This window comes from Alexandromys fortis, unplaced genomic scaffold (assembly GCF_014885135.2).
Source record: "Alexandromys fortis isolate MF-2015 unplaced genomic scaffold, M_Fortis_MF-2015_v1.1 scaffold_261, whole genome shotgun sequence".
NCBI lineage: Eukaryota > Metazoa > Chordata > Mammalia > Rodentia > Cricetidae > Alexandromys > Alexandromys fortis.
The window spans coordinates 880,764-895,466 of NW_026068144.1; the positions used below are offsets into that span (position 1 = coordinate 880,764).

Sequence of the window (14,703 nt, forward strand, 5' to 3'; positions counted from 1 at the left end):
CACCCCGTCTTCACCAGGGCGCGCTCTCCAGCATTGCCCTAACTAGTTCCCTCCCTGCAGCAATGCCATTTCTCAGCTCTCCCACCCTCAGTGTAGGTTCTCCCATGTACTTTCAGGGCCAGCTGTACTGTGTCGCCTAGGTGATGGGTAGGGGCTGCTCTCCTGAGGGTTGCAGCTGATGAGGGGTAGGAACAGCTCTCTTGTTCTTATGACCTCAGGGTCCCCCTTTGACTTTTTGACATAATATCTGGTTATGTAGTTCAAGCTGTCCTCAAACTCACAATCCTCCTGTCCTAGGTTTCCAAGCATTGAGATTACAGGTGTGTGCTACTACTGGGCCCAACTTTTGTCAGTTTCATCTGCTGAGCTTCTATTATACTTTTGAAGCAGAAGTAAAATGGGAAATTTTAAGGGCCTCTGTGTAAACTGATAGATTTTTGTTGGGATGGCGTGTGTGTGTGTGTGTGTGTGTTAGACCAGTAACTCTATGCTGAGCTATATTCCTGGCCTTGACTTTGTTTTGTTTTAGATTTACTTATTTTCATTTACGTGTATGAGTGCTTTGCCTGCATTGATGTATATGTACCATACGCATCTCCTCTGAATCCAGAAGAGATTGTTGGGTCTCCTGGAACTGCCTTAGCTTCCCAAGATTTGAGATTATGGATGTATGTTATCATGTGTGGCTTGATTTTTAGCATTTAAATTGCATTGTTCCCCTGGATCTAAACCCAGCACTTGTTTTTGTTCACACACGGTGACTCCTTACCCTTTGGACACATCTCTGTTCTATAGGATCTTCCGTGTCATGAAGACCATAGCCATAGAAAGTTGCAGTCCCTCGCTAGGTAGTCCTGTTCTTTTTCAGAAGCCTGCACATTGCTTCTGAACCAATGTCCTTTATTTGGGAAGCAAGCCTCTGCAGTCTGAGCCTGTAACCCTGACATCTGCTAAACATGAGGAATTATGAAGTGATTGTTCAATATTTGAACAGCTAAAGGAAACAGAAACAGGAAATGAGAATCAAAAATACCCCTCAGATTTGAGTCACGGGATCCACATGTAAACCTCAGCTCCAGTCATTGTGCTATGTGCATATAGAGAAAGAACTGTCAGTCTGAAGGGCCCACTTGCCAGCTGGAAAGAACAGAACCGTGGTTGGAGAGCCTCACACTTCCACTTTGCTCTGACCAAAAACAGAGGGCTTTGCGAGGACTTTGAGGCCCCTGGCATATCCGTGTCTAGATGGAATTATTGCTTTTTACTAGTTAATCTTTAGTTTTCCCGCTATTCTGTGGAAGATATGTAGAATTAAGATGTGCATTCATGTACTTGGGAGGACGAGGTAGGAGGATTGCTAGTTCGAGACTAGCTGGAATATGTAGTTTCTGTCTTGTTTGAACAATGTATCTACATGTTTTAAATATAATATATATTAAAAATAACATATGGGTACATATGATCAATATGCTGAAAATAGACTAGGCATTTAACAGCAGTTGCCATCGTTACTATTATTTCTGTGAATGTGAAGCACGATCATCCTTCATCCACACCTGCCCTCTGAAAGCCTCATTTCCCCAAACCATCATTTTCATAACTCTTATGGGTGAGACTCTTATTTTGGTGGTATCTTCGAATAGATTTTCTTCACTTGGGATTGTTCTATCTTCCCTCAGCCACATGAGAAATGCCTAAACCCCCAGAGAACCTAAACTGCACTTGGCAGGGAACATGGTGCCAGAAGTGCCAACTGGATTCTAAAAAGGTCTTTTGCCCACAGCTAGAAAATACATTTAGTGATAAATCTCCTCCAGCTTTTGATCATAATCCCCTTTTTCCCTTAGAGATACAGGTATAGTGGAATGTTGGGAGACCCATGATATAGGAGGGTCTTCTGTCTATATGTTACTTTCATTGGTTAATAAAGAATCTGCCTTGGTCTTTTGATAGGACAGCAGCTTAGACAGGCAGAGTAGACTGAACAGAATTCTGGGAGAAAGAAAGCAGAGTCAGGCAGATGCCATGAAGCTCCAGCCCAAGATGGACGTAGGTTAGAATCTTCCTGGTAAGCCACAACCCTGTGGTGATACACAGATTACTAGATATGGGTTAATCAAGATGTGAAAGTTAGCCAGCCAGTAAGAGGCTGGAGATAATGGGCCAGGCAGTGTTTAAATGAATATAATTTGTGTGTTGTTATTTTGGGGTATAAGCTAGCCAGGGAGACGGGTGGTGGGAAGCTGCCTGCCACTTCTTTTACAGACCCACTTGCTTTTCCCCCTGTGATTACAGGCAATGGTACTCAGAGATGCTCACATCTGGTCATGAACCTATGACTGTTTCTCTGTATGTTCAAAGGTACAGGTGTTGCTGGGTCATGGTGGTGCCACACCTTTAATCCCAGCACTCGAGAGGCAGAGGCAGGCAGATCTCTGTGAGCTTGTTCCAGGAGAGGCACCAAAAACTACAGAGAAACCCTGGCTCGAAAATTAAAAAATAAATAAATAAAAAGTACAGGTGTTGCAGGTATGACTATGTTAAGGTCCTGGGGACAGGAAGTTAATCTTAAAATATTTGGGCATGCTCAGTGTTACCACAAGAATTCTTATATGTGAAGGAGGGAGAGAATTAGACACCTGCTGCTGGTTTTGAAGGTGGAAGCTAGGAGCCAAGATCCACAGGTGGCCTTTCAGAGCTGGAAGAATTGAATTATCCCCAGAGTCAACAGAAGGAACAAAGACCCGCTGATACCTTCATTTGAACCTAGGCACAGCTGTGTGGACTTGTGACCTCCAGAGCTGCGTTACAGCAAATGTAGGCTGGGAATCAAGCTCAGGTCTTTACGCATGTGTGGCAGATCATTTATTGACTCATCTCCCCAGCCCCAGATGTTAGAGTTTATGGCAGAAGAGCAGTAAGCACATCATTTTCCTTCACATAAATGTTTCAAGATTTATTACTTTTAAGGAAAGAATAGGAACACAGGAGGCATCTTGAAGTAGCAAAGGACAGGAGATGCAGCCTGGTTCTATCTGGCATTCTGGTTTGTATTCAGATCCAGGCAAGAGTTAAACGAGCAAACGGCATATGATAGATAAGCACAGAGGAAAACCAACACAGCCCCGATTCTCTTCGCTTTGGAAGAAATCCACCCCCTCCATCCTTTGTGGCCCTGCCTGCTTTTGATACAGGGAGCTGAGGGTCTAAATAAAACCTGTTGGAGGTTCCAATTAAGTCTTTGTGGACAAAGCGTGTGTGTACACACACACACACACACACACACACACACACACACACACACACACACACACACACACGGTTTCCTCAGATAACAGGCAGCAGTAAATCCATCAGCACATCTACTTCCAGAGAGCAGAGTCTCTGCTGTCTTGCCAAAGCTGCCAGTTTCTCTCTGAGCGCTTCACATCAAGATGAACTGTAAGGTAAGATTGTTTTCCCCCTTTGGAGTTTAATTCTTCCTTACAAGTTCTGTTTCTTATTAGGGGATTTTGACTGTGAAGTTTAGTACTGATGGACTGACAGATTTCTTATTTTCTTGCTGTTGTTTTATTGAATTGTTTAATCTCTCCCTACTTATTTTACTCCGCTTAACATCGTTTCATTTTTGCTGCTTTCTTTTAGCTTTTCCTGATTTTCTCTCGTATGTGTCTTTAGTAAGTTTGTAGCTTGAAATTGCTTATTATACAAAGAAGTGGAGGCTCCCAGGTCACAGTATGTGATCCCTGGTTCAAAGTTAACTCGGAATTTGTTTCACTTAGGTGTGTGCTCCTTGAACCGCATTGGGGAAGATATTCTTCTAGCCCGGGGCTTAGAAGGCACCAGCTCAGTGCCTGCGGTACTTCTACCTTTTGAGGCTAACATTTAATCCCAGAGATAACCATTCAAAATTATTTACTGCTTGTTTCATGAAACTGGTTCATTATAGAATATTTTAAAATGATAAACAAGGAAGCGAGTAAAATCACTGATTAAAGTAACCAACCCTTAAATGTGCATCTTTCTAGTCAGTTAAAAAGAAGCACATTTTTTTTTTAACGTACCAATGTCAAGCTGTGAATGTAACGTCATATACATATCATACAGTTTACGACAGTGGTCCATTGTTAAATGTTACATTATTGATATTGTTGGCACTCTAACAGAAGTCTCATAAAAAACAAATGAAATCCTCCTAGAAATTTCAATTTCCTGAGGTTAGGCAGGGGCCTGGGACTTGATGATAACATATGTTACAGGTTCCTAAATAGGAAACTACTGATAGAGAAGCCTGCTTAGGAAACTCGTTGTCAAAGTTAGTATCTTATTTACACAGCAGCAAGCTTTTCTAAGCAGGGTCCTGTAGCTTAAATACACAAAGTACACGTACTTCGAACCTATATCCACAGGAAAAGCTAGACCGCAAATAAACAAGTTAAGAAGCTTGGGGGTTTATCTTTGTTTGACACCAGTTTTGTGACCCAGGACAAATCTCTTCAGCTCCTGAGTCTTTGGTTCTTTTTTTTAAACTATTCTGTTTCTGGTTAATGTTGTCAATTGATTATATATGTTTGCAGGCTCCATGTAGTCTGCTATGCTACAATTTTTGAATGGTGATAAACAAACATTTTTGGCATAGTAATAAAGTTGCTTTTATTTGTATTTATGTTATTTTTGAGGCAAGGTCTTGCTGTGTAGCTGCGACCTGAATCTCTATGTAGTCCAGGCTGGCCCCAATCTTATGGTCCTCTTGGCTTCGCCTCCTGGGTCTTGGGATTACAGGTGTGCACCACCATGCCTCACTCATAAAGCTACCTTTAAAGACAGTATTCCATAATTAAAACCATTTAAAAATTAGAAGAGACAAGTCTATAATGTCTCAGGTGATGCCCACACCATTCAGGGAAAAAGCTGATGCCTCTCATTTGAGAAACAAGGAGGCTGGGCACCGGTGGAAGCTGCTTAATGCAGTGGCTGTAATTTCAGACACAAATCTCTGGTAAGCAAAGTTTTCTGCAAGGTGTTATGGGAAATATGGAATTATTGAGATTATATAAAGAATGAGCAGATCGGCGTGGAAAATTCAAACTCTTTCGCTGCTTGCAAGCATTTCCACTGTTGATTTGTACAGTGAGCTCTTCTGGACCAGGCCAACGTCCTCTTCTACAAAGGTGCCAGAAGACCCACCTTCCTAAGCACCTGGAGGAGAAGGCCCCTACGCTCCCACTCCTGACCCAGCCCAGCCTCCTGCAGCCCTGCCATGTTCCAGGTTGTTCTGGGTGCTCCTCGGCGGTTGCTGAAGGAAGGGAGAGAATCCCGGAAGCTGGTGCTGGTGGTAGTGTTTGTGGCTCTGCTCCTGGACAACATGCTGCTCACTGTAGTGGGTACGTCTGGGGCTTTTTGTGTCGAGGATGTGTTTGCTTTGGGTCACAGCAGGCAGCATGTACCCTGCTTGATTTCATCAGTGAGAGACTTGTTAAGTTTGTCATATGGAAAAGATGTGGAAGTTGTTGAGGGTTGGAGGGAACTGTAGGCAGCAGGGTCTGAAGGCTGTTGAACTTTAGAGGTTCAAACAAAAACAGGTTCAAAGGTGCCTGGCAGGAAAAGAAGACCTACTTCTTCACCATTATGTCTTCCTATGGTTGCTGATGATTCTAGAGACATGTGGGGCAGTGGGCATTGTTTACCTGTGGGGATTTTCCTGCCTGTCTTTGCAAATATAGGGTAACCAAGTCCTTACCAAGTCTGGCCCTGTTGGCAGTTCATTGCCTCACGGTCCTGTACTTTCTGGCTGACAGATAATCCAATACAGTCAATACTCATTTCTTCTGCTTCTATAATTCATAAAATTCTCACAAACACTGAAATAGCAAATAAGAAATCTTAGTATCAAAGGGAAATATGTATCCCCCCTCTCCACTCCACCATAGAAATTACTAAACCATCAGTGGGTCCTGGTAGGTTCTGTCTCTTTTACAGAAAGAAAACAAGACTCAAAGATGTTGAGTGACATGTCCAAGCTGCCCACTAGCAGTCCTGGGGCTGGAATTTGATTCCTGTGAACTGCCTCAGAGTTAGAACTTCTCACACCACACTGAGGTCCTTAGCCTCTCCAGCCCTCTGGTCACCTGGAAACTGATATAAAGAGGCAGAGCCGCCTGGGTTCTACTTCAGCTGGGATATGTGTATTGGGTGAATATGTTTCCCATTTTGAATCCATCTGTGAAGAATCATTATAGATCACCATCAAGTATTGATTCTTAGGTTATACATGATTCTTTACAAGCAGGTGAATTAAGCCGTAAGGATGTCACAAATCTGTCAAGTCTAACTGTCTGATGGCTAGAATTTGCTCCTTTAGTAGGTTGGCTTGAGCAGGCATGGTCTTTAGTAGGCTTTACATGGTGTCACTTAGGAGTCTTCTTTCTGCACCAAACTGGACATTGTAGTAATGCTTTTGAAGTTAGTAGTGGTAAAAGGACCTCTGACCTCGAGTTTCCTCACATATCCTCATTGATTTCCAGTGCCCATTGTGCCCACCTTCTTGTATGCAACAGAGTTCAGAGACGTCAACTCTTCTTTGCATAGGAGTCCTCCTGTAAGCTCCCAGCAAGCTCTCACCTCTCCTACCTTCTCCACCATATTCTCCCTCTTTGACAACACCACCGTGACTGTAGAAGAGCGCATACCCTTCCGTGTAGCATGGACAAATGGCACCATCCCTCCTCCGGTCACTGAAGCTGGCTCACTACCCAAAAACAACTGCTTGCAAGGGATAGAATTCTTGGAAGAAGAAAACGTCCGGGTTGGGGTTCTATTTGCTTCAAAGGCTTTGATGCAACTTCTGGTCAACCCATTTGTGGGACCTCTTACCAACAGGTAACTCAGTAGCCACAGTGTCTGTCTTAGTCATTGCCCTATTGCTGTGAAGACACACCATGACAATTATTGCAGGAAAAACTATTTAAATTTGGGGCTTGCTTACAATCTCAGAAGTTTAGTCTATTATCATCATGGCAGGAAGCACAGCAGCATGCAAATAGGTACAGGAGGCATAGCTGAGAGCAACATCCTGATTCATAAGCAGAGAGAGAGAGAGAGAGAGAGAGAGAGAGAGAGAGAGAGAGAGAGAGAGAGAGAGAGGTGGCAAAGAGACTCTGGAGTTGTTACAGACTTTTGAAACCTCAAAGTTCAAAGTCTACCCCCAGTGACGTGCTTGCTCCAACAAGGCCACACCTTTGAATCCTTCTAATCCTTTCAATGTACCACTCTCTGGTGACTAAGTGTTCAAATGTTTGAGCCTATGGGTGCCATTCTTATTCAAATGCCACGGTGTTCCATCCACCAAGTACATATTTAGCTTAGCACAGAGGCCCAGGTCTCATATAGGTCGGTGGTTCTTAGCCCTCCTAATGCTGTAACCCTTTAATACAGTTCCTCTTGTTGTGATGACCCCCACCATAAAATTATTTCATTGCTACTTCATAATTGTAATTTTGATGTTATAAATTGTAATGTGAATATCTAATATGTAACTCCCAAAAGGTCATGACTCACAGGTTAAGAACCTGATGCAGGTGGTTAGGAAAGGAAAGAAGGGATGCTCTGGCCCCAGGGGAGCCAGCAGTTTGGCAGCTTGTTATCCCAAAGGAGAGCAAGTTGTTGGTGAAATGCTCTAGACATCACATTTTCTTAGTGATGTGAATGAATCTGAGCACTGAGAACAGAGGCAGTGAGCAGCTGGAAGTCGGTGAGCAAGGCTCGAGTGGTATGCAGGAGAGCATAGGACAATCTGAACGCAATCTGTGCTCTGGCTCCTGGAATTCTCAGCTAGGATGATCCTGAGGTTTTGAGGGACACCTTCTCAGGAAGGATCATTTGGGCCTTGTCTATGGGTAGATCTGCATGTTGGTTTATTTATGTGTGTGCACTCACATATGAAAATTGCCCTTATATTGACCCCATCTCTGTTCGTACTGAGATTAAAAAAATACCATCCGAGAATATGAATGCCTGCTGCAATGCTATCTTTTTTTGTTCACTTCTGTTTTAGGATTGGCTATCACATCCCCATGTTTGCTGGCTTTATGATCATGTTTCTCTCCACACTAAGTAAGTCATTGGCTTCTCTTCACTAAGCATCTTTGACTTCGTCGTATAAATGTGTAAGGGAGCAGGATTATGTAACCCAGAGGAAAGCAAGACATTTGAACAAGCAACTGGGACACTGACTGAAATGTTCTGTAGTCATTTGAACAGGGGCTGGGATAGCGTAAGTAACCACTTCCCCTAATTGGAATCATTCTCCTCTTCTACAGGAGAACAGATTCTTAATTTACTTCAGTGAAAATCATGAGAGCTGTTTGAATGTACACAACATGGCATATATGAATTGTGTATGTATATTTACTTGCGTGTGTGTATGTGTGTAACTAATCTCTTGAGCAAGCTTCCTACAAGCCTCCCATCTTTTACAGAAATAGGATTACTTCAGTATGGTATAGTAAAGGTTTTCTTTTGGCATGCTATGGTGAAAGGTGACTAATAACAACAGCAAAAGAATATTGCATCCTAGTAACTAGAAAAGTCCCAAATCCTACTGTTTCCTAACTGAGGGATACTTTAGGGAAGTAAATTTGCTAAAGAAACAGGAGAGTAAATGGCAAAGCCCATTCAGTATCAGCTTCATGTTTCTAATGGAATGGAGGCCGAATCAAAACAGTGAGGTGAATAAGCCTGATGTTGACTCTGAGACATGAGGAGGAAGCACACATTGTGGGGGTGTCCACTTCTAGGGGTTAATGCCAGGAAGGTGCTTGTAGACCTGCCTCTGTTTCCTACTGCCTTTGCTAAGGCCTGCTCCGAATTACACAGTTTCTCCCTCCCCCTTGATTTTTTCCCTTAGTTTTCTATCTTGCATCCTCTTCTCTATTCCTCCTTAGCTTTTCTTTTCCCTACAGTAAGAACTGACCCAATCCAAAGTTAAATTTAGGGGTGAAAGGAAGGCTGAAATACAAGAACTTGAAACGAGGTGTTCTTGCTGAGAGCTGGAAAAACACTTGGGTGATTAGAGTTAAAAAAAAAAAAAAAAGCAGTCACCAGGCTCTGCGACTTAGTTCTAAACTCAGGGTCACAAAGAAGGCCCTCATCAGACTCTGTGGGACACCACACAAAACCCAAACCAGTTAATGAAGGCAAGAGATTTGTGGGGGTAGAGGGGCTGGTTGGGTCCAGAGGGAAACGGGAGAAGGTGGTGAGATGGAGGACCAGAGTGTACACGCATGAAGTGGTGAAAGAGAATTTACCAATAAGAAAAGAAACCTAGGAAGTTCAGTAGCAGTGTTCATTAATTTCCATAAACTCAGCCTGTGTAAGAGAACAAATTAAGGAATATGCTCATACAGTGTGACTTGGAAATTCATTAATTTTTTTTTCTGCAATACACATAAAGGATAAAATATGTTCTCGCTGCCTAGAGGAGGGTGTGGTGGTTGCCTTTGGGATCATGACCATACCCTGCAAAATAAGACCACGAAGTGTATCTGTGGCCCAAGCTCTTTAGTATAAAAGTGTTGCCTGCCTCTCTGCCAAGAAGTAGTAATTAAAACCCTTTTCTATTTACCTAACTGAATGTGTTGAATAACAATTATGGTTTATGTGAGGTCACTAGTGTTGATCTACTGAGTTAGCCTAATTCTATACAAAAGAAAATATATTTAGTTGTTAGCGTAGCCTGTGTAAGACTCACTTGGGATCTGAATAAAATAAGTAAGAACGGGGCATGTTGGCACAGGCCTGTAATCCTAGCACTTGGGAGTTAGAAGTAGGGGGCTTAGAAGGTCAGAGTCATACTTGGCTATAGTGAGTTCAAGGCCAGCCCAGGGTACGTGAGATCCTGTCTCAAAAAAAAGCAAAGTTCCTAAGAAGTTGCTGGTGCTTATCATTACTCTCAAAGTCCCTATCTGGAAATTTTTTTTAAAATATTTATTTATTTATTATGTATGCAATATTCTGTCTGTGTCTATGCCTGCAGGCCAGAAGAGGGCACCAGACCCCATTACAGATGGTTGTGAGCCCCCATGTGGTTGCTGGGAATTGAACTCAGGACCTTTGGTAGAGCAGGCAATGCTCTTAACCTCTGAGCCATCTCTCCAGCCCCCCCCTATCTGGAATTTTTATTTAACATAACTGGGAGACAAATATTGACCCATATTAATTTAGAAAAATGGAAAGAAGCCAGGTGGTGGTGGCATACACCTTAATCCCAGCACTTTGGAGGCAAAGGTAGGTGAATCTCTGTGAGTTCGAGGCCAATCTGGTCTACAAATTAAGTTTCAGGACACCTGGAGCTGTTACAAAGAGAAACTTAAAAATACAAACCAGTCAAACGAACAAATAAAAAAGAAAATGAAAATGAAAATGATTGCTTTCTTTCAACAGTATGACCAGCTGTCCTGATTTTCCCAGGACTGAGGTTTTCCACAATGTGACTTTCAGTTCTGAAACTAAAAAAGAAACAGAAGACAAATTGGCCACTCCATTCTTTAAAGATACAACAATAGTGGGGTTTAAGCATGCTGGACACTAGAAAGTCTGAGGATGGGCATTGGAGGCCAAACATGGAGGACTGAGAATATGTGCTTTTGGGAGACGATTAGTTGGATGTGGTCATGCTGGGCTGTAACTGAAGTTCGTAAAACACAACCCAAGACACCTATAATAAGTGGTCAGGAAGATTAAAGTTTGTCTGGGTCAGACACCTTGGGAAGGATTCTTTTTTTCTTTGGAGAAATTGTTTGGGAGTCAAGGATGAGCGATGTCTGGGCCTACCAACACATTCTCTACAACCTGTAATTTAGTTTGAGACGGCCCTCTCCAGCTTGCCTCGCAGTTTCATTTGTGTTAGAGTCTCTACTAGATGGTCCATCTTCAAGGGCATAAACTGGTGTGTTCTTTCTCTTTCACGTCGGCTCCCAGGCCAGCAGAGCAGCACACTTGATATCATGTAGTAAACCCCAGTTTGATGGGTGGAAGCATCTTCCACCAAGTGGAAAGGTCAGATCCACTTCTGGTAAGATGTCTTCTACCCAATGTCTATGGCCCTTGAGGTGCACACAACAGATGGCCCAGGATGACCCAGGAATGGCAAGAGGTCAATGTGATGTAATACTGGATCCAGGAGTAGGGATAGGTACCAGCTCTCATTTTCAGTGGGTAGAATATCAGACTCTGAGCCAGAAATACAGAGACCTGGCCTTCTTTCCACCGGTACTGACGGTACTGACGTGATTTACGCCCTGTGACTCTTAGCTTCATTACCAATTCTAAATCCGTTCTAATTGAAAGCTGGAGTGACGTCAGTTAAGCAATTAACTTCACGAACAGAAGGCAAACATCATCATGCTTTCTTCTTCCTTTTGTATTTAAATATGTTAATTCTATGAGACAATGGATCTCAGCTCATTGTGCATGCTTAAAAATCTATGTAACAGTGACTCATCTCTCTATAGAACTCGAGTCAGCTTCTAATTCTTCCTTTTTTTTAAAGAATTTTTTGATGTTTATGTATTGTGTTATTTATTTATTTCACATGCATATGTATGCCATCGAGTACATCAAGGTCAAAGGACAACTTACAAGAGTTGCTTCTCTCCTGCCACGTGGGCTCCAGGTTCAAACTCACCTTGCAGTCTTGGCAGCAAGTACCTTTACTCACTGAGTCATCTCTTTGGCCTAAAAATTATTCTTTTTTCAAAATGTTGTTTCATTAATGTCCTATTTTGGGTTTTGTTGTTGTGACAAAATATTCTTACCAGAAGATACTTGCTGGAAAAAAGGGTTTATTTGGCTTACAGCATGTAATTCCTGGTTGGAGAAAGCCAAGGCTGAAACCCAGAGGCAGAAACTGATGCAGAGATTATGAAAGAAAGATGCTCACTAGCTTGCTCCTAATGGCATGCTTAGCTATCTTTTTTGTACAATCCAGGATCACTTGCCTAGGAATCGCACTGCCCATGTTGGTCTTGGCCCTTCTATGTCTATTAACAAGAAAATGCCTCACAGCGATGGCCACAGGCCAATCTGATCTAGGTAATGCTTCGACTGAGGTTACTTCTTCCCAGATGACTCTGGCCTATGTCAAGTTGATTGCTGAATCCGACTGTGACAACTTAATTAACCTAATATCTACTAATGGGTTTGGTTATGATCATTTCTTGCATTTTGGTAGGTACCTTTGATCATCCTCCTTCCCAATTGCCCTCTTTCATCCCCCTCGCTCTCACCGATAATCTCCCTAGTCCCAGTGAGCCCCTTTCTACTTTCACGTCTTTTCTCGTGACCCAACACGTTTAATTAGGGTTACTTAAGGAAGCATGGGTGAGGGGCTATTTACAAGCACCCTACTAGTGGCCACACCACTGAGGAAAATGTTTCTCCTCACGCCCATCTGGATCATTCTGACTCTTATCTTTCCCAGTGTTTGCTTTCTCTGGCACCTATGCCCTGCTGTTTGTGGCCCGGACCCTTCAAGGCATCGGATCTTCATTTTCGTCTGTTGCAGGTAATACTGCAAAACACACACACACACACACACACACCTCTTACCACTACCTAACTACTTTAGGTACTACATAAAATTTATATGAGGAAACTACGGAAAATGCCATCCAGGGAGGTAGCAATTGTCATTCAGGAATAGAGTGATTGTGAACTTGTTGGAGGGGTCGGTAGGTTCCATAGGTCAGGCTTTTATCTATTTCACTTCATGTCCTTTCCTTTGTGTTGCTTTTATTTAATAGGTCTTGTTATTTCAGTGATGTCATCATAGTTTTTAAAGTATGGCTAAGCAAAGGTATCACTGTATCCCGTGAGGCTGCTGTGTTCTGCCCCTCACACAACTGAATGGCCTGGTGGCACAGTTGCTAGATGCTGCCAGTAGGTTCTCTCTCCCAGGGGCCTAGTGTTTTCATGTTCCTCCTTGATCACCGTACTGAATACAATATTCCGGTCATAGATCTTCCTTTCCTGGCCTGGTCTGTAACCTCCTCAAGCAAGGAGATATTAGGAAATGACAAACCCTTATGAAACGGGAAATGATTAGATGGTAGTATTATTATGTTGCCCTTTCTCTAAGGCTTTTCATTTTTAACAATATTAGCACCAAAATAATAAGTTGTGTGTAGGGGAGGAGGGAGTGGCAACTGTGGGAGGAAGTATTTCTAGTATTCTGTGAGCTAAGTTTTATAAAACCCCTCACATGAAATATCCAGCAAAAACAGTTACTCAAGATATTGTAGGGTGGGGACCAAGGATTGTAAGAAGCAATCAGCAACCTCCCATACGCCAACATCAGCCGTCATTTTCTATGCAGGGCTTGGGATGCTGGCCAGTGTCTACACCGACAACTATGAACGAGGGAGAGCCATGGGAATTGCTTTGGGGGGCCTGGCTTTGGGGCTTCTGGGTAAGTAGAGCCTAAAATGGAGGTCTGAATTCAGGAGATGGGGGTGTTGCAAACTCCACAAAATGGCTCCAGGAGACAGGTACTTCCCTGAAGTGGAAGACAATTAAGTATTTTCCTTGGTCCTTGGCCTAATTGTGTTGACTCCTTCAGATAGATCACGTGGGGGAGGTGACATTTCTCTCTCTTTAAGAAACTGTGAAATGCAGGAGGGCCCAGGGAAGTCCTGAAGGCCATCCAGTCCAAGCGAGCGAATGTCTCTACACCACGGCTCCTGCTTCCTTCTCCTCTCCTTCTGGGCACAGCTGCTGCTTCCCACAGGTGCTCTGGGCTTTTGCCAGAGTCTCTGCTGATTTCATAGAAGTAATGTCCTTTAATCCTTACCGCCAATTAGTGAAGGATGAGCAGCTGTCCCCAGGCTAGCGATGAGAATTAGAAAGATTAAGGAGCTATCCAAAGTACTGCCAGGGTCAGGGATAAGGACTCAGATGTTCTGTACTCAGAAGTCTCAGCTCCACACAATGTATTTATGTTTTCCTTGAGGTTTAGACTTCATACTGACCAATTCAACAAGCTGCTTCCTTTCGCTGAGCATTTTATCCATGCCAAACACTATGCTGACACAGATGTCGTAGAGGTTAAAGACTTCAGACAATGTTCTGCCCTCAGGGAGTTTGCAAGCTTGCCAAGGGAAAGACCCAGCTCTCGTATTCCCCGGCCTACGTGCTACCAGCCACCATGGTAGAGAAGAGAGGGAAGAAGTCCCTGTTCTTTGTTAGTAGTCATATGGATACCCAGTCTTGGATGTGGGTCATACTAGACTCCTTTATCACACTTTCAGAAGAACGAACATGCTAGATCCCTTCAAGCTTAGCCTCTCTTGGTACGAACCTCCTACAGGTTCTCTTTCGCAACCCCTCCTGCCTTCAAGGTACACACTACCAGAAGAATCTCTTGGTGCTGTTTTTCTCTGCTAAAACGTAATTTGTTTGTCAATAACCCACAAGGCTATTGTTGGTTACATCAATAGATAGCTCACCTGGATATCTGGAGCCCTTGATTGGCATTGCTCCAGCCATCTTCATGGTCACATCTTCCCTCAGAACACGCGTGTTTCATTAGCGTCAGCACTCACCGCCACTTGTGCCCCATTCAGACTCCTCATTGTTGACCCTGCACATCACCCCAGATGCGGTGGACTCGGCAAAGTGTTTGTGACCACTTGTCCTATTGCTTCCCCA

At 43.2% G+C, this 14,703-nt stretch overlaps 1 protein-coding gene across 3 annotated transcripts in view; it reads left to right on the forward strand.

The window, feature by feature from the left end:
* The first annotated feature begins 5,260 nt into the window (after positions 1-5,260).
* Positions 5,261-14,703, forward strand: part of Slc18a1 (solute carrier family 18 member A1) — a 37,587-nt gene continuing 28,144 nt past the window's right edge. For all 3 annotated transcript variants that reach the window (XM_050126914.1, XM_050126916.1, XM_050126915.1), the window contains exons 1-5: positions 5,261-5,384; positions 6,525-6,879; positions 8,054-8,112; positions 12,479-12,562; positions 13,373-13,465. In XM_050126914.1, the coding sequence (XP_049982871.1) occupies positions 5,261-5,384; positions 6,525-6,879; positions 8,054-8,112; positions 12,479-12,562; positions 13,373-13,465 (715 nt within the window). The remainder of the gene's footprint in view (positions 5,385-6,524; positions 6,880-8,053; positions 8,113-12,478; positions 12,563-13,372; positions 13,466-14,703) is intronic.